The following is a 24,548-nucleotide window of genomic DNA, read 5'->3' on the forward strand; positions in this document are numbered from 1 at the left end:
GCTCAGGTGTCACCACTCAGACAAGGGACATGGAGGAGGCTGCTCGCCCCTCTGACCACAGTAGGCAGGGGCATCTGGGGGGTGTCCCATCTCCTGTGTTCCCCCCATGATTGGACCTTCAGGGTCTGCCCCACCTGGATCAGTGCAGACTCCCCCTGAATCTGCAGCCAGTCCATGTGGAGGCCCTTCCAGGGGTGGAAGGTAGCTGCCAGTGCCCAGCTGCCAAGAAAAACAAGGACGGTGGGGTTCATGTCCTCAGCCCTCCACCGCCAACCTCCCCCCAGAGGCCAGGCCAGTTCACATAGGACAGGAAGCCACGAGTCTGATGGCTGGACCGGTTCCCTCACATCCCACCAGAATGCACTCGCTATCTCATCAGGAAACACAGGCTGGTCCCAGGTTCGGCCTCTTCTACGTGGGTGGAGGCAGAAAGCTTCTCGCAGGCGCTGGGGGCCCTAGAAGGAAAGTGCTTCCACCTGGGGCCAAGAGGCCGCCCGTGGGCTTGGCTGACCTTCCTTCAGCCTTGGGAGCTCGCCCCTCACTGAGTGGGATTTATAAGCTCATAACCCTGCGATGATAACGACTTGCACATGTGTGATCAGCGTGTGTCCTGCCTTTCGCTTTGATTCGGTGTCAAATGCTAGAGTAGGTGGGCGTTTGGTGGCAGAAGGCTGGCGCCGGTGAGGGACAGCCCCCTGTGGGGCTGGGAGCAGAAGTCACATGGCCTTTGTTATGAATGGCTTGGTCACATCGAGTACCCCTGGCCCAGTTCTGTGTCTCCTCTCCTCTGTGTCTGAGTTACACTGAGGTGGACCAGGCAGATGCCCAGGTGGAAACAGAAAGGATAGGAGTGGAGGGAAGTACCTGCCCAACACCAGTTATCTGTGATCAAGAATGTGCCTTGGACTATTTTTATTTTGTCTGTATTTTCTTTATTTCCCCCCTCTTCTGGTAGAGCTCCTTTTGGACATTTGGTCCAGTTCAGCAGAGCTAAAAGGGAAAGAGGGGTGGAGGCCCCTGTGCTTCTTACTATGGTAGGATGCTGGCATGGGAATGCCCTTCTGCATTGCCCCCAGCCCCGGTCCACAGAACCACCAAGGACTCAGGGCAGGGAGCTGCAGACGGGCCGTGGGGCTCCCAGCTCTGACACTGCAGTGGTCTAGCTGGGACACAACACACACACACACGCATACACCTGCCTTTTCTGGGTTCAGGTGTAAGGGCCATAACACACAGACACACAGACACACACACACACACACACCCCTGCCTTTCTGGCCCTGAAGTCTTATTTCTCTGCTTTTCCCTCTCCATCCCTCACACAAAACCCACAGAGGCTTTTTTTTTAAGCATTTTTTTCTTCTTACCCCAATCAAATTGATGACCAGGAAAGTATGTGGCTTGGTAAGCAAAATTCTTGTGAAGACAAAATTCCAAAGCCCTTGGCAGCTGTGACCTCACCGCACGGATACGCAGCAGATCACGGCTGTTTTTATAAATCGCCGCCCGCCCGGGGGCAGCACACAATGGCCCGTGTTGACACCGGATTCCTCTCGTTCCCCAAGCCCCCACTCTACGTGCTGCGGCTCGGGGTCCGTCCCCAACCCTGGAGCCCAGTCTGTCCTTGGGTGGACACTCCGACCCGTGGCTGCATGAGGAAGGACAGGCTGGACCCTGGGGCAGGTGTAGCTCCAGGAGTACTGGCCACGGCCCAGGAGGGACAAGCCCCACTGGGAACTGAGGCCCTGCCCTCCTCCCAGGGCTCAGAGCCTCCCTGGGAGACCCAGACCCGCACCTTGCGTCTCCGGCTGACTTGGACCTGGTGGGAAGGTCTAGGGGAGGGGAGGTGGGGGTGGTGGGTGTTCAGGGTACTTGGGGCTATGGCTGCATGCCCCTCTCCCAGAGGACTCTCAGGACCCCTCGAGGTGGCTTCTGTTGGCCTCTGCCCCAGCACAAACCCCACAGACACCACCCCCACCCCACTAACATGTACTGATTTTTCACAGCACTTAGCCACCTGCCATCCAGGGTGGAATCACCAAGCAGGCAGGGATCCTGGATCGTGCTGGCACACAGTAGGCTCTGCTCAGAGTGAATGTCAGCTCACACCTCTGGGGGGGGTCTCACCAGCTCCCTGTGGGCCCCGCCAACTACGACCACACAAAACAGCCGCTCAGAAGGGCGGCCTTGGGGGAGGGGACGGCACCCAGGCCTGCATGACTGATCTCACAGATTCCCTGTCACATGACGCCCAGAACCACTGCTCAGGCAGAAAGCTGCCCCAAATCTTACTCTGCAGAAGGGAATGCTGACAGCCTGGCCAGGCCAGTTCCCACCACACAGGCCTGAATTAAACAGTTTAATCAATTAGTGAGATGGAAGCCTCTGTGTCAGCTGCAGCTCTAATGAGGGGCTCCCTGCCCCCACCCGTGGGACGCATCAGCCTTCTCCCTGGGCGCTTCGACAGGGCCGGATTCAACCAAGGTCCTCCCCAGGCGGTTGCAGCCCCAGGAGCGGGTCTGGAAGCCAGGCCGCATGGCCTCAGCTGGATGCTCGGCCAGACAGGGCCAAGCCCTCCCTGCAACAAGCTTTCCTTCCACAGCCCAAGCAGCAGAGCCAGGAAGGCCTGGGGTGGGGTGGTGGGGGTTGGGAGGAGAACTACACACTGTCTCCATTTGTGGATAAGGACACAAAACTCCTGGGGACCTGGATATGGCCCAGTGGGACTGAGGTCACAGGGACTACAGATGGACGAACCAGCCCACCCCGCTCCCTTCCCATCATTCCTCAGCCTCAAATACATACACACACCACAGGTACATGCACAGACACACGTGTAGATACACATGCATCTGCACGCATGGGCTCCCAGGCTGCAATCTCCTAGTAGTTTCAAAGTGTCGGCACAGGATCCATGCACCCTGCAGAGACTCAGGCCTGGAACCTCCCCTTGATCTGTCCATGTCAAGGTGCAGGGTCAGGGTCAAAGCCAACGCACACATGTGATCACGTGACGTGGTGGGGTCATGTCTCTCTGTTTCTGCCTCCCCCCCACCCCACCTCCCTAGCATCCGCAGTGTGAGTCACTCTGAACACTGACTGCACCAGCCTGCGTGTGTCCTTCTGACAATCAGGTTGGACTTTTCTCAGTGGATTAGAGATAAAGCTGCCAACCCGTTCATGATCACTAGTAAGTTCCTCATGTATTTGTAGCGAGGGGGCTGGACATTTCAACGCTTGGCTTCAGTGAGCAGGAAAGGCCAGCAAGAAAGAAAGCAAACCTCAGCCCAGCCCAATGTCCTCCGACTTCCGTTCTAAAAAAGACAGGGGCTGTGGGTCGCTGACCTCGCACAGGGACTGGGCAATAATCTGGTATAAATCTCTTTTCTTCTCTGGGCGCTGACATGTCCTGGGATGGAAGCTTGCCCACAAGCATGAGGTCAGGGCTGCTTGCCTATCTGTCAGGGAGACTCTCACCCATACTACCAGGCCCTGGGGTAGCTAAGGAGATGGCTCGGGAAAAGGCCATTTAACACCCAAGACAATCTCCGCTCTCCACAGAGAGGACCCTGCAGAGGAACAAAGGAGCCCAGGCTCATACATGCTGGCTGTGGACTCCATACCCCAACACCACTCACCTCCACACACTGTCCTTTGTCCACTGAGGTGTTGAATGGTGGTCCCACCTGGGGGTCCCAAGTGGGGGTCCAGTACTGACATATCCACCAGAAGGATGCAAGTAGGACAGCTGTTGTTGTTGCTGCTGCTGCTGTTTAGTTGCTAAGTCGTGTCCAACTCTTTTGTGACCGCATGGACTGTAATCCACCAGGCTCCTCTGTCCGTGGGATTTCCCAGGCAAGAATACTGAGGTGGGTTACCATTTCCTCCTCCAGGGGATCTTCCCCACCCAGGGATCGAACACACGTCTCCTACATCTCCTGCTTGGCAGGTGGATTCTTTACCACTGCGCCACCTGGGAAGCTCACATATCCATGTCATGCTCAAAATCACCAAGGGCCATGCGAGCCGGGGTGCAGGCTTCCTCAGCCTCTGGGATCTGGGGGCAGATCCTGTATTGAGAGTCCTCCACCAGCCTCCTGGGTGCTGAGCACAATGGACAGAGGGGCCAGGGAGCCCTCTCAGGGCAGGGAGGTACCTTCCTGCTATGCCCTTCTTCCCCTAATGCTGTGGGGAAGGCAAAGGACAGAGGGGCCTCCAGGAGGGGCCTTGTCTTGAAAGCACCTTGGTAACACTTTGGAGCACATTGAAGGTCATCTTGGAGGGTGAGAAAATGCCATCCATCCATTCAAGGCAGCAGGATGCAGTGTTTGATGGGGAAAGCCCCAGGCTGGGCTCCCTACTTACTGTACTTACTCCCATCTCAAAGTGGGCCCACTCCAGGGGCAAAGCCATCTGAAACCATGACAGGACTCCCATGGACCAGAGAGGAACCAGTGAGTCTAGACCAGCCCCACCCCCAGCTGTGCCTGCAGCTGCCCCAGTGCGACTGTCCCCGCCCTTCTGAGCCCACCCTGTCATGCCACATCTGTGTCAGCTGTGCAGGTGAGTGGAGCCCAAACACGGGGCAGATGGAGCATCTTGCGGAGCGGGGGGAAACAGGTGAGGTCCCGAAATCCAGCCAGAGAAGAAAAGAAGCTGGGGAAGATGGGGCGGGGCCGGGTGGGGGTTGCGGTCCACAGACAGGACAGGAGAGAGCAATGGGGAGGAGGCATGTGCAGGGCTCGAGAGGGGCCACCCACAAGGAAGAGAGGCCCAGGATGCTGGGCAGATGGGGGGCTGCAGGTGGGCCTGGTAGGCGGTTTCTGGGGCCACCGGGGCCTGTCATCACCCTTGGTGCCTGGGGCAAGAAGGTGACTCAGGACAGGTAATGCTGGAAGCACACCTGGACTCTCCTGGCAGTGAGCTCAAAGGCAACCGGTTACAAAGTAGCATCGCGTGGTGGAGACAAGAGGGAAACACCTGGGATGGGGGGGTGGAGGGCACAGAGAGAGACAGAGAGAGACAGAGAGACAGACGGGATGGGGAGACAGCACGGTACCTCACACATCAAAAACTACACCTGCCCTGTGGTTTCCACCTACACAGAATCATTGAACCCTGAGATTCAGATAAAAGTTGGGGGCCAGTTTTCTAAAAATGCAGACACAGACACATGACACGGCATGCTGCACACAATTTTAGGGGGAATTTACAAGCACCCGGGCTGCCTGGGGACCCCGCCAAGCCCCCTTCATCCCGAGTAAGGAGGTACCTGGGTAGGTTTGTCTCCTGTAGATGTTGCAAAAAATTCCCACAAACTTGTTGGGCTTAGAAAGCAACACAAGGTTATGATCGCCTGGCTCTCGGGTGTCGGGGGTTGGTTCTCTCTGGAGGACCCTCCTCCACCTCCACAGACAGCCCCAGCCATCCAGTCCCCACACTATGTCTCTCTGGTTCTCGCTCTTCTCACTCTCTCCCTTAGAAGGGTTCTTTTAAGGACCCCTGTGATGGAATAGGCTTCCCTGGTGGCTCCGTGGTTAAGAATCTGCCTGCAATGCAAGAGCCGCAGGAGCCTCAGGTTTGATCCCTGAGTCGGGAAGATCGCCTGGAAGAGGGCATGGCAACCCACTCCAGTATTCTTGCTTGGAAAATTCCATGGACAGAAGAGCCTGGCGGGCTACAGTCTATAGGGTCGCAAAGAGTCGGACATGACTGAAGTGGCTTGGCACACGCGGACGTAATGACAGCAGGCCCAGCAGAATAATCTCCTTATCTGATTAGCAATCTTAGTTCCATGTGTGCCTTTAACTCCCCTTTGCCACTTCAGGTAACATATTCACAGGGATTATATGAATAATTACTCCAGGGATTCCAATGGGACACTTTTGGGAGCCACTAGTCTGCCATCCCCTCCGCAGCAGGTGAAGATGACAGACAGGATATGGACCACATACATGGAAACATGGCCCAGCCGGCAGGGGGTTGAAACGAATTGTGTCCAGGAGAGCCTGCTCCTCCATCACCGAAGTGCTGACAGGAGACAGACAGCAAAGGGAAGGTCACGTGGTGCTCTGTCACTGTCCCCCCCACCCCCACCATCCCTCCCTCCCAGGCCTGTTTGCTCCTCCCACATACCAGCTCCCGCCTGCCTCAAGGCCTGGCTCAAAACCCCACCTCAAACACCATGGATAAAACGGCAGTTCATCCGCCTCTGCCCACCCATACTGCATCCCAGACCCGGCTCTGCCCTTCCTTTCTCTCTGCACCAGTGGTCACCTCAGTGTGATTCAGCATCTGTGGGTTTACATACTGACAGTCCCCCAGCTCCGGGGCAGCCTCCTGGTGCCAGAGCTGGAAGGGAAGCCCCGCCGGTGCATCTGACTCCAGGCTCCACCCTCGCCCAGCAAAGAGGAGGCTCACAGTGACAGCGCATGTGTCAGGCCAGCCAGGCTGGCCTGGGATGCCCACAGGGGCCCTCACCTGGGGGCCAGCTGGCCTCTGGAGGCCAGGACAGGGACTCCCACATGCAGCAGTCTGGAGGTTTCCCTGGGTCCCAGTGGACCATACGGGCAGGTGTGGGTCAAGGCCAAGCCCTGGTGAGCACAAGGTCCCTATACCTGGGGTCCATCCCACCCCAGCTCCTCCGGGCAGGCATTGATGGTGCTGGAAATGAGGTCTGGGGCATATGATGAGCAGCTCCCAGGTGGAGGTTGCAGGGTCAGCCTGACTCCTTGGGTGGTTGGGACAGGGGAGAGGTGGGTGGTCCCCTTACATTGGGGTGCAGAGGCCTAAGGCTTCAGGAAGCCCAGACCAGTAGGAGGAGAGGGCCAGGGACCCATATATGTCCTAGGAAAGCACAGGATGGAGAGGAGGAGAAAGCACCCTCAGCACAGGGGCGCCGTCAGGAAGCAGGAGAGCTACTGCCCACAGACGCCATGGTGGCCGAGAGGCTCAGAAAGTGTTTCCTGACCTCGATGAGCCCGGGACCTGGGGCTCCCACCAGCGTGCCCAGTGTCACAGAGGCCAAGAGAATAGGGATCTCCCTTAGGGTCTGCCAGGAGGAGGTGTTTCTCGGGTGGTTCCCGGGCCTTGGCTGACCAGTCCAGAGTGTGCAAGATGGGAGGGAGTGGACACGAGGGGTGGGGGTGGGGGCACCACTTGGCAGGAGGAAGATGGGATCTAGGGCACCCCGAGCCAGGACTCAGGGCTCTTCCACGGCTCCCCTTCAACCTCTGAACGGAGCCACAGGGGGCTGCCAGCAGCTCCATCCACAGAAAGACTGGGGTTGCCCGGAGCCAAGACAGAGACACCGGGCCAAGGGCCACTGGTCAGTCAGAAGGACCCTCCAGAGAGCCTCCGGTGCCTAGTCCCCTCAAGGCTCCACAGCGTTGGAGGCAGGAGTTCTGGTGTTAAGAGAGTGGGCTGGTGCATGCGGCGGCCTCAGACGCCACAGCAGCCCCTGGGCAGCAGGAAGGCACAGGTTGGAGTGAGGTGGGGGCTCTGCACCCTCTCAGAAATGGTGACCTTCCCAGCCCCTCCGCAACACCCAGCGGCCCTGGACTACTGCCGGGGCTCTGCTTGGCCAGAGAGAAACCTCCCACGTGCAGGCACCAGGCACCCACCTGCAGGGCCGCACTCTCAGCACCAAACCCCACCCTCTCCCCAACCTGTCTGACAAGCTCCCTCCAAACTCTCTCGCCAAGAGGCCTCCACCCCCAGGCACTTCCTGCAAAGCTTCAGCCTCACTTGAAGGAAATGATGCTGTCCACTGACATCAGCACACGCGGTCAAGGCCCCAGATCCTCCTGGGGCAGATTCCGGCGTCCTTGTATTGACTGACATGAGGGACGCCAGCTCGAAGCCCGACAATCTGGTTCTGCAGCATCCGAGTGCCCAGCCAGCCCAGAAAACCCAACGCATGAACCCAGGAGAGGGTCAGCTCCTCCCCTGCCTTGGGCCAGGCACGTCTACTGCTGTTACAGACGTCCTCCTGGCATAAAGCATCCCAGTGACTCGCCACAGTGGGACCTGTGCCCGTCACCAGACCTGTTGCTTCAGGTCATCACCCTGCTTGTTGGGCAGGTATTGAGCACCTGCTTCTTGTTGTGACCTGCAGGAGCCCACAGGCCTGAGCCAGGGCACACCTGAGCTGACCCACAGGCCTGAGCCGGCAGACAGCCACTCCCCACAGTGTGCCTGAGTTTTCCATGCAGCTGGCTGGGTGTTCGTTGATTGGTGTCGGCTTCTCCCAGGTCCCTGGCATCTCAGTAGTTGCTTGGGAAGAATCACAGCCTTGGGTCTGATTTCATGACATCCCAGTGACGCCCTTAACAGGATGAAGACTATCTCCCGAGATTCTTATCTTACCCAGAACCTGTGCATATGAACTCATTTGGAAATGAAGTCTTTGCAGGTATGATCAAGATGAGGTCTTACTGGATCAGGGTGGGCCTTGATCCAGCAATTGTCGGACGTGTAAGAGAAGGACACGTGGACAGAGATACTCAGAGGGAAGAAGGCCAAGTGACAGCAGAACAGAGACTGATGTGTCCACCAGATCAAGGACCAAGGACTGTTGGCAACATCAGAAGCTGGAAAAGACAAGGAGGGGTCTCCCCTGGTGCTGTCGCAGGGAGCGCGCCCCTGCCCACACCTTGATTTTGGATTTCTGGTCTCTAGAACTGTGAGAGAATAAGCATCTGTTGTTCAAGCTCCTGGGTTGTGGTCATCTGTTTCCGCAGCTGTAGGACACTGACTCATCCTTGAGGATATGGGGTTCAGAACAGCCCCTGGGTACCTAGACACTTGCCCTGGGATCAGACATTTGGGGGAAGCTGAGGTCAAAGGGCAGGACCTGGGTTAACAGGAAGGGGGTGGGGTTGGTCCATCAGAAAGGCAAGGGTTGTTAAGTATGGAGGTAACAGCCTCACTTAGAGATGGGTCCAGTATGAAAAGCCCCTAACACCAGGGCCAGGGTTGGGGGGCGAAGAATCCAGGAGAAGACCTGACCTGGACTCCCAGCTAAGGGCCACACACTCCTGACCAGGGCTGAAGACAGACGCACCATTGATCCATCAGAGGCTGGTCTTTATTCCCTGGAATGGAAACACCCAGTAGTCCCAAAATGATGATGGCTGGCAAAGCCCCTCCTTTAAAAATTCAAAAACAAAATGAAAAACCATTAGGTGTCTGGCTCCATAAATTTCCATCATAAGAAACAACTTTGAATGGTACCCAAGCCTGGTGTCGGGCGTCCGCCGTGGGCTACACACTTCACCCCCACACTTCACCCAAACACAGCAGCCAAACACAGTGACTTCAGATGCTCAGAACAAAACGGAACACGAAGGCATTTTACGACACGGGAGTTTGCTTCCTATGGACATTTCTTTTTTAAAAAAAATATAATAACTTAGTCGGCATGTTACAGCATCTCCGATCAATCCGTCAGGGAGTTCTTGGCCGGAACCTTGTGGGGCCGCATGCAGCATGTGCCTCCCCAGCTTGAGTACCAGGCACCCACCACAGTGTGAGTGTCCACTGCTGCGGAACCTGGCGGTCACTCCGTGCCCATCTCACAGGGGTTCAGCCCCCTCTCCTCAGCGTCCCTGTACATCCTTTGGAAATCCTTGAAGCGTGGGGCGCAGCCGAGCCAGGCCTCCCCAAAGTGCATGTGGCCGGTGAAGAGAAACTCGCCGTGCCCGGGCCGGACACCGCACTCCAGCAGCGTGGAGACACGCCCCCGCCAGCCGCCGCCCTCGCCCTCGGGGGCCGGCCGGAACACCCTGCTCTTCTGCCGGTAGAGCCGGCTCACGTTCAGGTGGATGGCTGACTCCTGCCGCTCTGGCTCATGGGTGACTTTCTGGATGGAGCCTCGGACAACTGCAGAGGAAGGAGAGGGGGTCAGCAGGGTGCTCACCAAGCCAAGAGCACACCCCTATACCCCGCAGCAAAACTGGGAGCTGATCCTGAACGCTGCCTTCCAGAAATTCTCATTAAAAAGTGCAATCCACACATAAGAGGCTGCCTAGGGCTGCCCCGCCACTCACACTGTCGGGGGGCAAAGATGCTCTTCTCTCAAGGGCCAGTCACAGAAGTGGGGGAAAACAGTAGGTACAAACCTCATTGTGCACCAACTTTTCAAGTTGGAACAAGAAAAGTGACTGCAGTTAATACCCAAGATCTGCTGTGATTCTGCATCAAGTTTGGACAGAAAGGGTGAAGCTTGGAGGAGAGGAAGGTGACAGGAAGGAAAAGGACAGGGCAGGCACAAGCTTGGGGACCTCTTGCCTGGCCCCAATCCCCTTTGTACGGGGCCAGAAAGAAGAAGGGGGGTTGCACTTCTACTCCCCAACTGCGATGGGAGCCCAGGGAGCTGAGCCAGGTCCCGCTGGGCCGGCTCCAGCAAACTCATACTGAGTGTTGCCACCCTTAACCCAAGAACGTTTGTGCCAACATCACAAACAGGCGGAGGCTGAGTCCCTGACCTCAGCCCTGACCCCACCAGTGCCTCCAACTCCCACTTCGGTGCCTGCAAGGGACCTGGGTGTGGGCAGGGCGCTGCAGAGAGGCTAGAGCCAGGGCTTGGGCTCAAGCACAAAGCAGGAAAATGCTCAATATCCCCTCGAATAGGAATTCCCACCTTAAAGAGGAATTCCCCTGCACACAAGTCCCTTCCCTTGGGCTGGGGCGGCGGGGGGGTCACTCTAAATGAGTGGAAAGGAAGGCATTTTCCCGTGACCTGCAAATTGGTGATGGAAAGGGGGCCAAGCTCAGTCTTCAGCAGAGTCTCTTCCCCCCAGGGGGTTTATTTCTCCCACATGGTGGGACCCTCCAGCATACTCACCAAAGTCACTGGTGCAGACGGCCAAGAGAACCTCTGTGTGGCTGCAAGGGCGGCATGGGGCTGTGGGGAGAGAAGAGAGTCAGATGCAGGGTCAGATGGGGCCTGTGGAGGCGCGAGGAACACAGACCCTCCCGCCTACAGCACACAGGTCACGTGACATCCTATAAATCCTCTGATGTCAGCAGCAACTGTCTAGGCCCCGGGCCTCTGCCATCAAGGTGCCAAGAGAGACAGCAGGCGGGACCATGACCGCCGCCTCGTGGGTGGGGAGACGTCTCTAGGAGCTCCAGGCTCACCTAGGCCGCCTGCGACGGCATGAAAATGAAGGGCAAGTGGGGTTTTGTGCTGGACTGTACTCAGCTCATGTCTGCAGTCACGCTTGGCAAGCTTTTCGGTGCCAAAACCAACCCGAGCTCACCTGAAGCCGCATTCCTGACACCAGACTGGCCAAGAGCCTCGCGTGGCCTCGGTGGCTACGCCTGGAAATGCCAGGGCCTCCCACTTACATTGCCTGTCCCCACGGTCCCACCTGCCATCCCCATTCCACAGGAGGTCAAAGCACTGTCTAGAAGCACCACGAGGCTGTGGCCCTGCTAAACGCACTGGTGGGAGTGAGAGACATGTCCACCTGCTTCAGCAGTGGGGTGCTTGTCTAATCGACGGGACCAGGTGACCACCTCCAAACCCTTCCAGACACCTTTCACAGCAAGCCCAGTTCACAGAATCCCCTCTGAGATCCCCAGATGTGGGAGGGAGCTGATTCCTCCAGACAAACCAGTCCCTCTCGGTGGGCCTCTGCCCTCCACCTACAGACTCAGATGGGCAGGAGCCCTCCAGAAGGGCTGGAAGGGGGTTGGAGAGAGAAACCTCGAGACTCGGGGGACCCCCAGGGACCATGGCGCTCCTAACTCAAGAGTGGATGTGGGGAGACACAAGCTTATTATTTGGCTCTGATGGTGCACTTTTCCTCACCTGTTTCTAGGGGCCCAAACTCCCTAACAACAGAAACATTAGGTATGAATGCTCATCAGGACAAGCTTCCCTGGGCCCTTTCACATTCTAAAGGCCCCACAGGGTCTCCAGCCTTGATGCTCACTGGGCCTGGATGAAGCTACAGCTGTCCGCCTACCTGGCCCTGAACTGGGCTGAGCTGTCACCTGCCCAGGGGCTGCAGTGACTCAGGGCCCTGGAGGAGACAGGGAGATGCGGAGAACAGGAGGGGCCTCCAGGACCCAGAGTGCATGTGGGGGCAATCAGAGATGACCCTGGAGTCTCCAGTGTCCTGGGACCCCGTGGGGATGGACATGACGCGTCCAGAGCACTGGCCTTTCTGTCCCGCCCCCGGCGGGGGTGGGTGCATGCGTCCCAGTCCAGTCTGGTGAGTGCATGACTCACGGGCGCTCTGTCAAGTTATCAGGAAAAAGGAGAGGCCGCAGAACAAGAACAGCCTGTTGGACGCGTCAGAAGCATCTGAGAGGACTGAGCGCCTCCCGCCTCAGCTCCAAATCCTGAGCCTTCTGCCCACTTGTGGCTCTCTGTCAAGAGTGTGGACCCCCAGCCTTGACGCCTCCCCTAAAAAAGAGGGTGGCCAACTGGGGGTCCCCCACCTCTAGCCTGCTGGGGGCCTGCTGCCCACAGTGGGCCTGACAGAGGTCACTATGGTGAGGAAAGTGGGCTGCACAGCCTCATGTGCCTTGGGGGGACTTGCATCTTATGAGAGGCAGCTCATGGCAGTGGGGAGACTTCCCATCCTGGCGGTGCCCCCAATGCCCACTGGGATAGAGGCCCCCACCTGGGGCCCCAAGGCCAGGCCTTGCAAGCTCCAAGGGCAGGGGGATGAGAGGTGAGATCCGTACAAGCTCTTTAGAAGCTGAGACAGGCCCAGGCCATGCACCCTGGTCGGACTGCAAGCCTGGGTGTGTGTAATTGCCAAGCCCTGGAGCCTCACCTTCTGTGGGTCGTAGGCCCCAGGACCTTGGCTGACTGCTGAGGAGAAAGGTGGCATGAGCTTGTCCCAGGCCCTGACTCAAGCCCAGTCCCAAGGAGGATGTCCGAGGACCTGGTGGCTCCAGGGATAGGTGGGCAGCAGCCTGCAGACCCTCCTGTCGAAGCCTCAGTGAGCCGGCGCCACACTGACAGCTGGAACTAACAAATCCCGCCCCCCCCCACGCTGTCCCCCAGAGACTCTCTATGACCCCAAGCTTTATGAAGTGTAGGCACCTTCGTGGAGAATTCAGGCTGTAGATGCTAACAGCAGTAGTCTGGAAACAATTATTAATCGGAGTCAGGCTTGTAAAGGCGGAGTGGAATGCGCTGGTTCCTGACACATCAAATCTCGTTTCCTTGCGGGGAAGGTGGGGAGGGAGGGGGCGACCCAGGGGCTGGGTGGAATTCTGGCCTGTGGTTCTCGGAAAGGGGAGGGGCTGGGGAGTGTGGACGTGGAGCAGATTACTCTGGAATGTGTATAAAATGAACTGAATGAAGTGGGGAAAAAAACAGGGTCAAGGAGACCAGCCTGGGGGGTGGCGGGGACGCAGGTGAGAACGGCAGGTACAGATGGGAAGGGCAGCACCCCTCTGTCAGGCTCCGGAGAGCCCGACCCCCAAGGAGATGTTTGCAGATGGTTGGATGCTGGTTCAGCAGGTGGGATGGCCCAGGTAAGGATGACTGGGGTGGAGATCTTGTGTGAGACACCCTCTGGGGTCTTCAGCACAGTCTCGCCAGGTGGGGAAACACAGCATTTTAACAGGGAGGAAAGTGCAGGTGGCAATGTGGCCAGTGTTCCCTAAGCCGAGAGCCTCCTCTGATTGGCACGACAACCCCGCGCTCACCGCAACTCCAGGCTGCAAGGTAACATCGCCCCATAGGACCCTAAGGGACCTGACTCAGGCTGGTCGCCCCCTGTAGAGGCCCCACAAGCACAAGTAACTGCCCCTCTCACCAGCCGTCTCCTCCACACCTGCTCTTCTCCCTGCCTTTTCCTGGTGAGCAAGGAGTCACACCTTCCACCTCAAGAGCCCGGGGCTGCGTAAGATGAAAAATTACCTTAATAATGATTTGGGGTGCTGGAGAAGCACTGGGGCAAGAAACTAAATTTTCAGGGAAAAAATTAAGTTCTCTTCTGTTTCCAGGAAATAACCAAGTTTCTTCTCATTTCTGCATGCTGTTGTTTATCCTCCACGGCCCATCAAGGCCACCCCTATGTTCTAAGGTGCCTGAGGTGGGGATCTCAGCAGGGACCCCCCCCAAAGGGATCATTTGCCTCTGACTCATCAACAGAGCGGTTTCAAAGGGGACAGGGAGGTGAAGCCCATCAGAAACTGTGGGACCCAGGCGGCCTCACCCCACCTGGCCCCCACAAGCAGCGATGGGTGTCACTTCTGAGCCTTCAGGGCCGCCACAAGGGTGAGTCCTCCTGCCCCTCCCCACCCTCCAGCTGTGGGTCTAAAACACCACTGCCGTCCCCCTTCACCTGCACACAGGGGGCCGGCTCTGGGTGGGCATCACACACAGCCTGCCCCTGCTTCTTAGCTCCCTAAGCAGTAAAAGAACAGGCTGGAATCAGGGGGTCCCAGAAGAACCCCAAAGATGGGGTCTGCCTCTGTCGCTTAGAACCAGACCGAGTAACACCTCCACCCTCCCTTGCTGGCCACGCCAATGAGTCCCCCAGCCCACTGGGCCACAGGGGCACTGATGGTGCCTGTTTACCCGCGTGTAGTGGGACCCTGAGGAAGATGGTCGGCCGGGGCCACAGTGGGGCCTCAGCACACGGCCCAGGAGTGGCCTGGAGCTTCTTCCACTAGTGAGTTGCGTCTGGCTGCTCGCCTGCTTTTCATATCCTGCCAGACTTTTCCAGCACCAGAGGAAGGAGTACTGGGTTCATCAGGTGCCCAGCGAGGACCTCGTGGGAGGGGAAGGGGAGGGGGCAGGTCTTCTCGCTCCGGCCACATGGCAGCCCAGTCCTGAGTCCCCCAGAGCTGAAGGACCCCTGCCGCCTGCCTGCCCCTCCGTCTCTGCCTGCCTCTCCATTCTGGCCTCTTCTGTGGCTGTCAGCACGTCTCAGTTCATACAAGGCAGCTGATTGTGCAACATGATGAACACGAGGCTGACACGCTCACCGTAAACACGCCCGGCGGAACCACCCAGAGCTGCGGCAAGGCTCATGCACACCTCCCCTCCTCCGAGATCCCGGCCCACAGGGCCTCTACTCTCCTGTCAGCACAAACTGGAACTTGTGACTCATCGGTGAGGGAGCAGGCTTGTCCACCTCCCCAGCAGGTTGCTTCCTGGGCTGCTCAACCTCAGGATGTGCGCTCACCTCCACGGCCCACGCACCAGGGATTCGGCTTCACCGGGGTCTCCCAGCTAGAGCCAGGGCCAGACAGGAGGGCGCTGCCCTCTGGGAGCCCGCCCAGCCCCAGGGGAGGTCACTGCTGCCAGATGGCTGGCACCAGCATTCCACATTACGTACCCATTCCTTTGGCATTAAAAGCTTAGGGAAGCATCCCTGGGGAGAAGGGACGGCCCAGCCTCCCCAGATCCCTGCTGCCCTTGCCTCCTTTAGGACAGAGAGGTGCTGCGTCCACAGCTGCCAGACCCTGGAAGCATCTTGAGTCCCCATCTCAAGTTCTGACAGTCACTGCGTCTGTACTGCCCTAGGCGAGCGCCCCAGCCACTGGGCAGATAGATGGACACTCACGCCCCATCATCCCCAGGGTCCCTGGGATCCCTGCAGGACCCAGATTTAAAGAGACACTCTAGGGCCAGGCAAGCCTATGGCTGGGGGTAACAAGGGCACCCCGGCAGCCCAATGTCCAGCCGCAGGCATGCAACCAGTGTTGGGCCCTGGCTAGTGACCAGATGACCTACCCATCACATGGGGCCTCCTCCCTGGGACCCCACAGGGTTCTCCCAAACCCACTTACTGCCCTAGCCTGGAAACATGGACCTGGGGTCTGGGGAAGCACAGACCCTGGCCCCAGAGAAGGGGAGAGAAAGTCTTGGGCCCCCAGGGCTGAGTCACAGGCTGAGTCACCCAAGGTTGCGACCACACCGTGAATTTTCCACCAGAGACTCCAGTCTGTGCTGACCGGAGCACCCAGGTGGCATCATGGAAAGGCCTTTACGCCATGGCCTCTGAGAATCTGGTGGGAGCCGCACAGCAAAGTAGAACAAAGTTCCAGCCGGAGAGAACCAGTAGCCCAGTGGCCTCAACCCATCAACATTTTAATCAGTAAAAGGAATGCTAGTGAGTTCCTAATATCTGTACCCTCAGCCAACCGTTGCTGTGGTCAGACACATCAAATTTGGTGACTGGGTTTTTCCAGATTTTGTTTTTATGGCGAGTGTATCTCCAGTGGCTCCCTGCTCCATATGCATACACACCAGAGTGAGCCCCGGTGATCACTTGCTGGTGATCAAGATAAAGGCTGTTGTGGTTAAAGTTTTATTCAAGTCCTGGGGTTTTATAGCCGCTTTCAGCGTTCCTGACAGGGTCCTACCCAGTCAAGCCCTGGGGGGAGGGGTCCTACCTGGGCAGTCATACGGAGAAGCTCTGTAACAGACCAGTTTAGGTTGAGAGAGAGTTAAGGTTTTGGAAAATCATCGGTGTCAAGAACAACAGGACAATATACTGTAGATTCACACTCAGGAGAAAAGTCTACATTTCAAATCCTAGGAGGTCTGAGTTTTCCCAGTGGAAGATTTTATTCACTAAAATGTGGAGATTATACTATTCTTGGGGCTGGTCCACCCCTCACACCAGGGGTTTTGACCTCAGCACTGCTGACGCGTGGGGCCTCCATGGTGGAGGGACCATGCCAACACTTGGGGCCAGCTCATTCTCCGTGTCGGGGCTGCCCCATGCACTATGGGGTGTGAGCAGCACCCCTGCCTCACCTCCATCACTTGATGCCAAAGCACCCCCCAGTGCCCATCATCTCAGCTGGTCACTGAAGAACAGCTGCCTAGAACCTGTCCCCAAGATTATCCAAGCTCACGCCTTCCCCTTGGGAGGCGTCTTGCCACCAACTAGTTTTGGAATTGAAGGAGATGGCACAGATGGTGCACCCGAGTGCTACCAGCCCCCACCCCACAAACTCAGACCCCGTGAAGCCATCTGTGCCTCAGGGTTGTCCCTGATAAAATGACGAGGACCCCGAATTTGCCCTGTGTGAGAGCTCTTGGGGCCACACACTCCTCTCTGCCCACAGAACTTTCCAGAGACCAACACTGCTCTCCACATAGGGTGCAGCAGAGCTGTCTGCTGGCCTCAAAGAGAAGGAAGGAAAATATGAAGCCAACACACCGGCCCTCGGTCGCCCAGAGACTCTCTCAGGGACCTCGCCCAAAGTCCCCAGGTCGTCACAGCCACTCAGCCGCCCTGCCTGGCACAGCGCTGGTGCCCTCGCCCCACACGGACGAGTCCTCACTGACACCCACACATATATCGGCTCAGGAACCCGGGACCGGCCCATGATTCAGGACACCTCAGCTCTGGAACAGGAATCGGCCTCGACTCCCACCCAGAACTCAAATGTTTCAGGGGCTGCAGCTGACTCCCAGAACACCTGACCGACTCGTATGTCAGAAGAAACTCTGGAGGAGAATGGACAGTAATGGCTCCCATTTCAAATTGCAGCCACAGCTGGCCCAGGGGAGAAGAGTGCACTGGACCCAGGACCGTGTCGTGGCCCTGTTCTGACCCATGGCCATCGTCCTGAGTCTAAACTGCCCGCAGCACGCCGGGGGCAGCCTCAGCCACACTCGGGCAGACCCGCCAGGGCTGAAGCCCAGACTCGGGCAGCGTGCTCTTACCTGGAGATTCTACCCCGTGGGAGGAGGTGGGGGCAGGAGACGATGCATGGGGGGCAGGCCCAGCAAACAGGAGAGGACCCCCCCGCGGCCACTCCCGCACCCTGCGTGCCACACTCACCCGACAGGGCATGCAGGTCCGGCCCCACGCGCCTGCTGGTCAGCTCGTACTGGAAGCCCGTGGTCCTCCTGCTGATGTCTTGCTGTGGAGTCGCCTCCACGAACAGGCCCCCCTGCTCGAAGCCGAAGCACGGGGCCTGGCCGGGCCCGAGGTCCCCGTCCCGCACCAGCAGTTTCAGTTCTCCAGTCTTTTCCAAATAAATATTGGCCCCCGAGGAGCCCCTGAGGGGCTTGATGCATAGAGTCAGGTGCCGGGAGGGCGAGAAGGTGTTGGGCCGCAGGTTCACGATGAGCGCCCCAGTCGGGTACATCCACTCGACAGTGCCCGCTGAGCAGCGCAGGTAAACTTGCTCCACCTCCTTCCTGTGGGCCTCGTGCGTCAGCCCGCTGCAGAGGGGGAGAGACACGTCATTCGGGAGATGCACCTGAGCAGCGCGGTAAAGAATCCACCTACGATGTGGGAGCTGCAATAGATGTGGGTTCGATCCCAGGTTCGGGAAGATCCCCTGGAGGAGGGCACGGCAACCCACTTCAGTATTCTTGCCTGGAGAATCCCCATGGACCGAGGAGCCTGGCAGGCTACAGTCCATAGGGTTGCAAAGAGCAACTTGGCACGGCACAGCAGCACCCCTCGCCCACAGACGGGTGGGCACTGTCGCCACCATGCAGCTGAGGGCCGATCTCCAGGGAGGGGGGTGCGGCCATGTGGTCCCACCCGTCCAGCTCTGAGCGCTCTGGTGCGTGTGGGAGCTCCTGGCTCCTGGGCCCTCTCAAAACCCTGACACTCCACTGGGCTCTGAGCCCAAGTCCTTGGGGTCTCTCCCTGAGCTGGGATGGTGACGGGTGCGGTGGAGGTGGGAAACACGGAAGGGACGGGTCTTCCAAAAAATAAACAGGGAAACATCAGCAAGACGTTGGCACCAACCCAGGTTCCAGATGACCAAATGAGGGTCAGGAAGCTCATTTGATGGGAGATTCCCATTGAGTGGAGTAGAGACCAGGGAGCAGATTCAAGTGACAGGAAGCAGGCTGGAATGCCACGCACATACAATAAAGAATGCACTCCAGGGAGCAGCTTTTAAACCAAAGGGAACGTTAGCAATTTGGTGTGTGTGTGGGGGGGGTTGTTGGAAGTTGTTGGTGAGTTTTGTCTTTAAGGTCCCCATTAGACACAATGTTCCTATTGTCTTGAAGGCAATGATGTGACCGCTTTGTCATTCATTTGTAAACCTGAAGACCCTGCACTGCCAATCGTGGTTTTGTTTTGTTTTTTCCCAAAACAAACTCAAATATCATCAAAGCAAGATATAAAAGTCAAGGAAAGGTCCTCCACGGGGAGACACGGGAGGGAACCGTGGAAAAAAAAACACAAAAGATCTGTGGATGCCTGTCTTCCCGATGGGGACTGCTGAGGAGTTCAGTGGGTTTCAGTCCTAATAAATGCCAAAGAGGAAAAAATGAAGTGTGCTATGCTCTCGGGGTGGCAGGTCTTGAGTAAGTTGTAACGCTATGTTTTCGAGAAATTGAAACCATCAAAAACGTTCAAGTTTCCCCTACTCAAACTTGTAATGTAAATGTCAGCTTGTGGTGACGGTTACGTCATGACCACCTAGCAGCCCTGGAACTCAAACCTGGTGACTTCAATTAAGTGTTTTATTACATGAAATTTGGTTCTGATCAGATCTCAGACAGGTTCACCCACATTCTTAGGATTTTTATGTGAAATAAACAATGCGATATTCAGAGCCCTGGCCTGAGTGAGTTACCAGAAACCTTTTCTGTAGAGGAGAAAACACATAACATATGGTTTGCATTTACTGTTGGTGACTCATGCTCCGGGCCCCGAAAAGCCTCGCTTTTCATACGACGGCCAGCTGCAGGCTGGGGCTGCACAATCACCCTGCAGACCACATCAGAAGGAGGTGTCAAGGAGGTGAACTCCCTCCTAACCCCACTCCCCACCCCCAAGGCCCTGGGTCATAGGCAGCCTGGCCTCAGACGCCTACCGGGGCCGCACACGCAGAACAGACTTACAAATTACAGCCACATAAAACTCACACAAGCTCATCTGACACACAGGAGGGGATGGGTGTAATTGTAGTGCCGGGTGACAAAATTAGACTAAATGGTGTGTGGTTGCCACAGATGACTATAATCAGGCCTGCTCTTATGCAGCCCAACAAACTTTATCACAGTGTCCCTCCTCTCCTGGCTCCAGCCTCGAGGGGTAGCTGGACACTTGCCCCTTGCCCAGGCACCAATCCTCCACTCTCTCTCCCACAAAAACCATCCCATCAAAGGCTTTGTTTCCCTCTCAGTGGGAAGAGAGGACCCTAGGGGTCGAGGGAATGAAGAACCCATGGCAGAGGCTGTGGGTACCTCTCACTAAGTTGCCTTAACCTCAACAGTGGAGCGGGAAAAGGGGGTGGGCTGACCCTCCACCCACATCTTGGCAGGGGTGAAGGGGGCCCTCATGGGGACTGATGGCCAGCCCACGCTGCCCAGGGGAAGGTGGGCTGCCACCACCAGCCTGTGCACAGGACCACATGCATCCATTTACTTACAAGTCACTTGCCACCTAAAAGAGGACCAGGAACAAAAAGACAGCGGACAGACAAGAAATATGGCACCTATCACTTTACCCTCTAGCAGGTCCACCCCATCCCCAGAACCTGCACAGGCTCTGCTCTGCCTCTTCTATTTTTTTAATTATTTACTTTTATTTATTTACTTGGCTGTGCCAGGTCCTACTTGCGGCACATGGGATCTTCTATCTTCGTTGTGGCATACAGGACCTTTAGCTGCATCATGTGAACTCTTAGTTATGGCATGTGGGACCTAGTTCCCTGACCAGGGATCGAACCCAGGCCCCCCTACATTCTGAGCACAGAGTCTTAGCCACTGAACCACCAAGGAAGTCACCACCTCTGCTTCTTCTCTCTTGTTCTACTAAAACATCATGACCAACAAGACTCCCACTAGGCACCCAACACAGGAGTGTCCACGGTCACATCACAGCAAGAGCTCCATTCAGACAGACATCTGCTCAGTTCAGCCTGGGGCCAGCTGAAGTAGAAGATTCACGGTCTACCTAGTACCTACCGGAAGATCTAGTCACCACTGAAAGACTGAAAAAAACTTCTGTTAATGCAAAAGTGCTGGAGATGCAAACACACAACACGTTGGTAATGGTCACTGGTAATGGTATTTTATGATTTTCATATGACATGCAAGTGACATCCTAACCAAGCAAAAATGAAATAACTATGCCCTGATGTGATGAAGCTACAGGATGCAGGGGAAAAAAAATATGGTTCTATTTAGCCTTAGGAAACTGAGAAAACTGATTTGATCTTGGATTATTTAAACTGAATTAATGCATTAAAAAAGGGGGGGGAAGAGTTGGCAAGTGTCACTCCCCAGGAGGACACACACCTATGGAGCACCTTTATGGGAAAGATGGCAAATTCCAAGTTGCTACAGGGACTATCTGATGGGGTCAGGGTGGTGGCAGCGGAGCCCACACCACTCATACCCACAGCCTGGTCCAAACCCTGAGTCACCAGAAGGAAGTGATGGTCTCTGGTTGACTAAAGTCAGGAAGAGCTTCAGATCAAGGGTGAAACCAAAAGGCTTTGCTGCCTGGAGTTGACCTTTCATTTCCCCACCTCGCAGGGGAGACAGTGCAGATGTGACATACTGGCAGTGCCCAGCCCGTCGCAGTGGGGTGACATACTGGCAGTGCCCAGCCCGTCGCAGTGGGAAAGTTCATGGTCCACCTTTATGACCAGGGCCTAATAAAGATAGGACGCGTCCTGCCCTGGCTGAGGGAGAGGGATTTCAAAACCTTCTACTTAATTGCTTGGATACACCCAGAAACACATCCAGCCTGTCAAATGTGAGTGGCCAGTGTCATAAAAAAGCAACTCCCTTCCTATCAGGGGATCAGAAACCACCCAGCATATTGGGGCTTGCACCACCCTGTGCTGTCTTTAGAACAGCTCATAAAAAGTCATAAATGCTATAGAATCAGCAGGTAAACCGGTGCACCAGGGTTAAGAATCTGACAGCTGATCTGTGAAAATAAAAAAAAAAAGGTAACTGGAGGGGCAGCAATTACAGCGCTGGCGTGGGGGGAGGGGGGTCTTATGCTCCTGGAATGTGACTTGGACCTATCTCTGCTCCGGATCCTGCCCATAACTTCTACAGCCACTGCAGCCACCCTTGACAAGTTTCTACCTTTAGGTTGAGTGGAGTACACTGGAGGGTGTCCAAGACCAGGGGTTCATTAGCAATGATGGAGGGAGAGGGGATGCAGGCAAGCAGCTCTGCTTCTCCAGGTAGATAAGAGGATGCACAGGAAGAAGAAGGGATTCCTCTACCCACTACAAACACCTGCATGGTCCCCAGCTCCCTCGGGTCTCCAGGGGAGGCATCCTCTGCACACTGGTCCTCCAAGAATGTGAAAAGGGTGTCAGCTCCTCCTCTGGAAATTCAAACTCACAGGGGTGGGACTGGGTTTCTGTTTTTGATCTGCTGAAGCAGGACACCCCAAGGCCTCATCTTGCGGATGCACTGATTCATCCAGCAGAGGCTGCAAAGCAGGGAGTTTAATTACCAGCGAGGGGGGAAAGGGCAGCCCCAGAAGAGTGTGTCAGAGTCAGAGGCTCCCAGCCAGCTCTGTGCTGGCGCCAGCATTCTCCAGGCCAACCCTCCCCCAGAGCTCAGATCCGCACAGGGCCCAGTCTCAGCTCCACCAACCCCTGCTGCCGGGAGACCTTCTGTAGCCTGGAGGGCGGGTGACACCAGCCCAACCTCAAGAGCCTGGGACCTTCACTCTGGCATGGGTGGGAAGTAGAGAGAAAGGAGCAACGTTATTGCCATTTCCAAAGAGAACTGGGGGCTTCCCGGGTGGCTCAGCGGTAAAGAATCCGCCTGCAATGCAGGAGACACGGGTTTGATCCCTGGGTGGGGAAGATCCCCTGGAGGAGGAAAGGGCAACCCACTCCAGTATTCTTGCCGGGAAAATCCCATGGAGGAGCACGCACAACTGGGTCTGGACGTATCCAAGATGACCAGCAGCTGCCCTGCTGACACACAACCCAGCACCCTGGCACAACCCTGCCCTTCTCGGAAAAACCGTCTTCACTCAAAATAACCCCGTGACACCCCCACAGCATGAGGCGTCTGCCAGCGGGAGTCTTCCCACCAGAAGGCAGGGTTTTAGGGGCCCTGCACGGTGGGACGCTCGGACACCCAGACCCCATGGGAGTCCCGGCCCACTGTGTTTTCGGAGAAGACGACGCTAGCATCTCCCTCCCTCTGCAAACTCTTGAACCCGCAACTGCCAAAGCACATGCCATCTTCTCCGCCGACAGCGAGGTGCCGGGCTCCGGCCGGTGCCCTGGCAGACGGCTGTTCTCGTCCTGAGTAGCTGCGCTCTCACCAACCACCCGCCCTCCCCGCCCACGCTTGTGACTTGCCTGTCACACTGCAGTTAAAAAAAAAAAAAGTCCTCGGCTGCCTGCCTTGGCGGAGGGCGTGAAGGGGGGTCGCCGAGCCCAGCGCGCGCTGCCAAGGGCGGCCTGACCTTCACCGGGCGGGGCGGGGGGCTCGACCAGGCCCAGAACTCGCCCGGCGCAAGGTGCCCGCCCGCGGGTCTCCGCCCGCAACGACGTGGTCAGCGCGCGGTCAGCGCCAGGGCCCCCTCTCCGACCACCGGAGCCGCCGCTCCCTCCTACCAACCCGTCTGTCCCTTCCCGCTCGGCCCTGAGCGCAGGCCCGGCTCCTCTCGGCCCGGGGCGCGTAACTCCTCGCCGAGGGCAGAACCCGGGAACGGCCAGAGGGCTGACCCCCGATCGCCTCTAGTGAAGGGTCGCGGGGTCCGGGCTGCGGCTCTCTGGGAACCAAGCGGCGACCGGTGCGATCCTGCGCCGGGAGAGCGGGCTGCCGGATCGAACCGACCCCACCGCGCTGCAGGCGCGCTTTCCCCTGGGCGTCCTCTGGGCCGGGGGACCGGGACGCCGCGGGCTCTTTTGTTCTAGAACCGGGGGCGGGGGAGGGCGCGGACCGCACTCGGCCTGTAGAGCGGGCCCCCGGGCCCCCCGAGCCCCCGCGCGCTCGGCCCGCGCGGGAGGGGAGTGGACGCGAGGGCCGGGCTCGCGCCGCGCGGACTCACCTCCCCTTCCAGCTGCACAGGTCGCTCGAGTACTGCGCGCCCGCGCCGCCCAGTAGCACAGCCAGCAGCAGCAGCAGCGGCGGCGGTCCAGGGCCCGGGGCGGGGGGCCTTGGCCACAGCTGCCCCGCGCGCCCCGCAGCCGCCCGCGTCGCGCCCCGCATGCTCTGGCTCCGGCTCGGCCGCCTGTCCCGCGTCCGCGCCCACCGAGCAGACCCTCGACCCGGCGCGGCTGGGCGGCCGGGCTCCGAGTCCAGGCGGTCAGGTCGCGCGCCCCCCGCGTCTCCAGGGCGGCCGCTCGCCCATCCCCGCCGGAGTTGGGGCCGCCCGAGCCGCTGGAGCCGCTGGACCTGCGCGCGGAGATCCGCGCCCGCCGCCGCCGCCAGAGCCTCTGAAGTCTGCAAGTCCGCGGTCCCGGTCCCGGCTCAGCTGGGGGGCGGCGCCCGTCCCGCCGCTCCGCCCCCGCCCCGGGTCCGCCCCCGCGCGCCGGAACTCCGCCCCTTGCGCCCGCATCCCGCGGCCAGTGCGCCCGGCTGGACGCGGCGGATACCCGAGTCTGCGGCGTGGCAGGGGCGCGGAGCGCCGGGGGCGTGT

The 24,548-nt window shown here is 57.9% G+C and overlaps 1 protein-coding gene across 1 annotated transcript; it reads right to left on the minus strand.

The window, feature by feature from the left end:
- Positions 1 to 9,352: 9,352 nt before the first annotated feature.
- METRNL (meteorin like, glial cell differentiation regulator) lies at positions 9,353 to 24,347 on the minus strand. Its single transcript, XM_081576858.1, has 4 exons — positions 23,958 to 24,347; positions 17,781 to 18,166; positions 10,847 to 10,906; positions 9,353 to 9,882 (listed from the first exon to the last, which is right to left on the minus strand). The coding sequence occupies exons 1-4, from the start codon at positions 24,116 to 24,118 to the stop codon at positions 9,560 to 9,562; spliced, it is 930 nt and encodes a 309-aa protein (XP_081432984.1). The 5' UTR covers positions 24,119 to 24,347; the 3' UTR covers positions 9,353 to 9,559.
- Between the last annotated feature and the right edge of the window lie 201 nt (positions 24,348 to 24,548).

The sequence above is a fragment of the Giraffa tippelskirchi genome, chromosome 3 (genome assembly GCF_054371585.1).
Source record: "Giraffa tippelskirchi isolate mGirTip1 chromosome 3, T2T-mGirTip1v1.2.pri, whole genome shotgun sequence".
Lineage (NCBI taxonomy): Eukaryota > Metazoa > Chordata > Mammalia > Artiodactyla > Giraffidae > Giraffa > Giraffa tippelskirchi.

Excerpts from the sequence above, each read along its gene's own strand:
- METRNL (XM_081576858.1), bottom strand. The coding sequence starts at position 24,118 with ATGCGGGGCGCGACGCGGGCGGCTGCGGGGCGCGCGGGGCAGCTGTGG. Across the intron at positions 10,907-17,780 it reads GGACCTGCATGCCCTGTCGG|CCCCATGCCGCCCTTGCAGC; the intron begins GTGAGTGTGGCA and ends CTCTCCCCACAG. Across the intron at positions 9,883-10,846 it reads CGTCTGCACCAGTGACTTTG|TTGTCCGAGGCTCCATCCAG; the intron begins GTGAGTATGCTG and ends CTTCCTCTGCAG.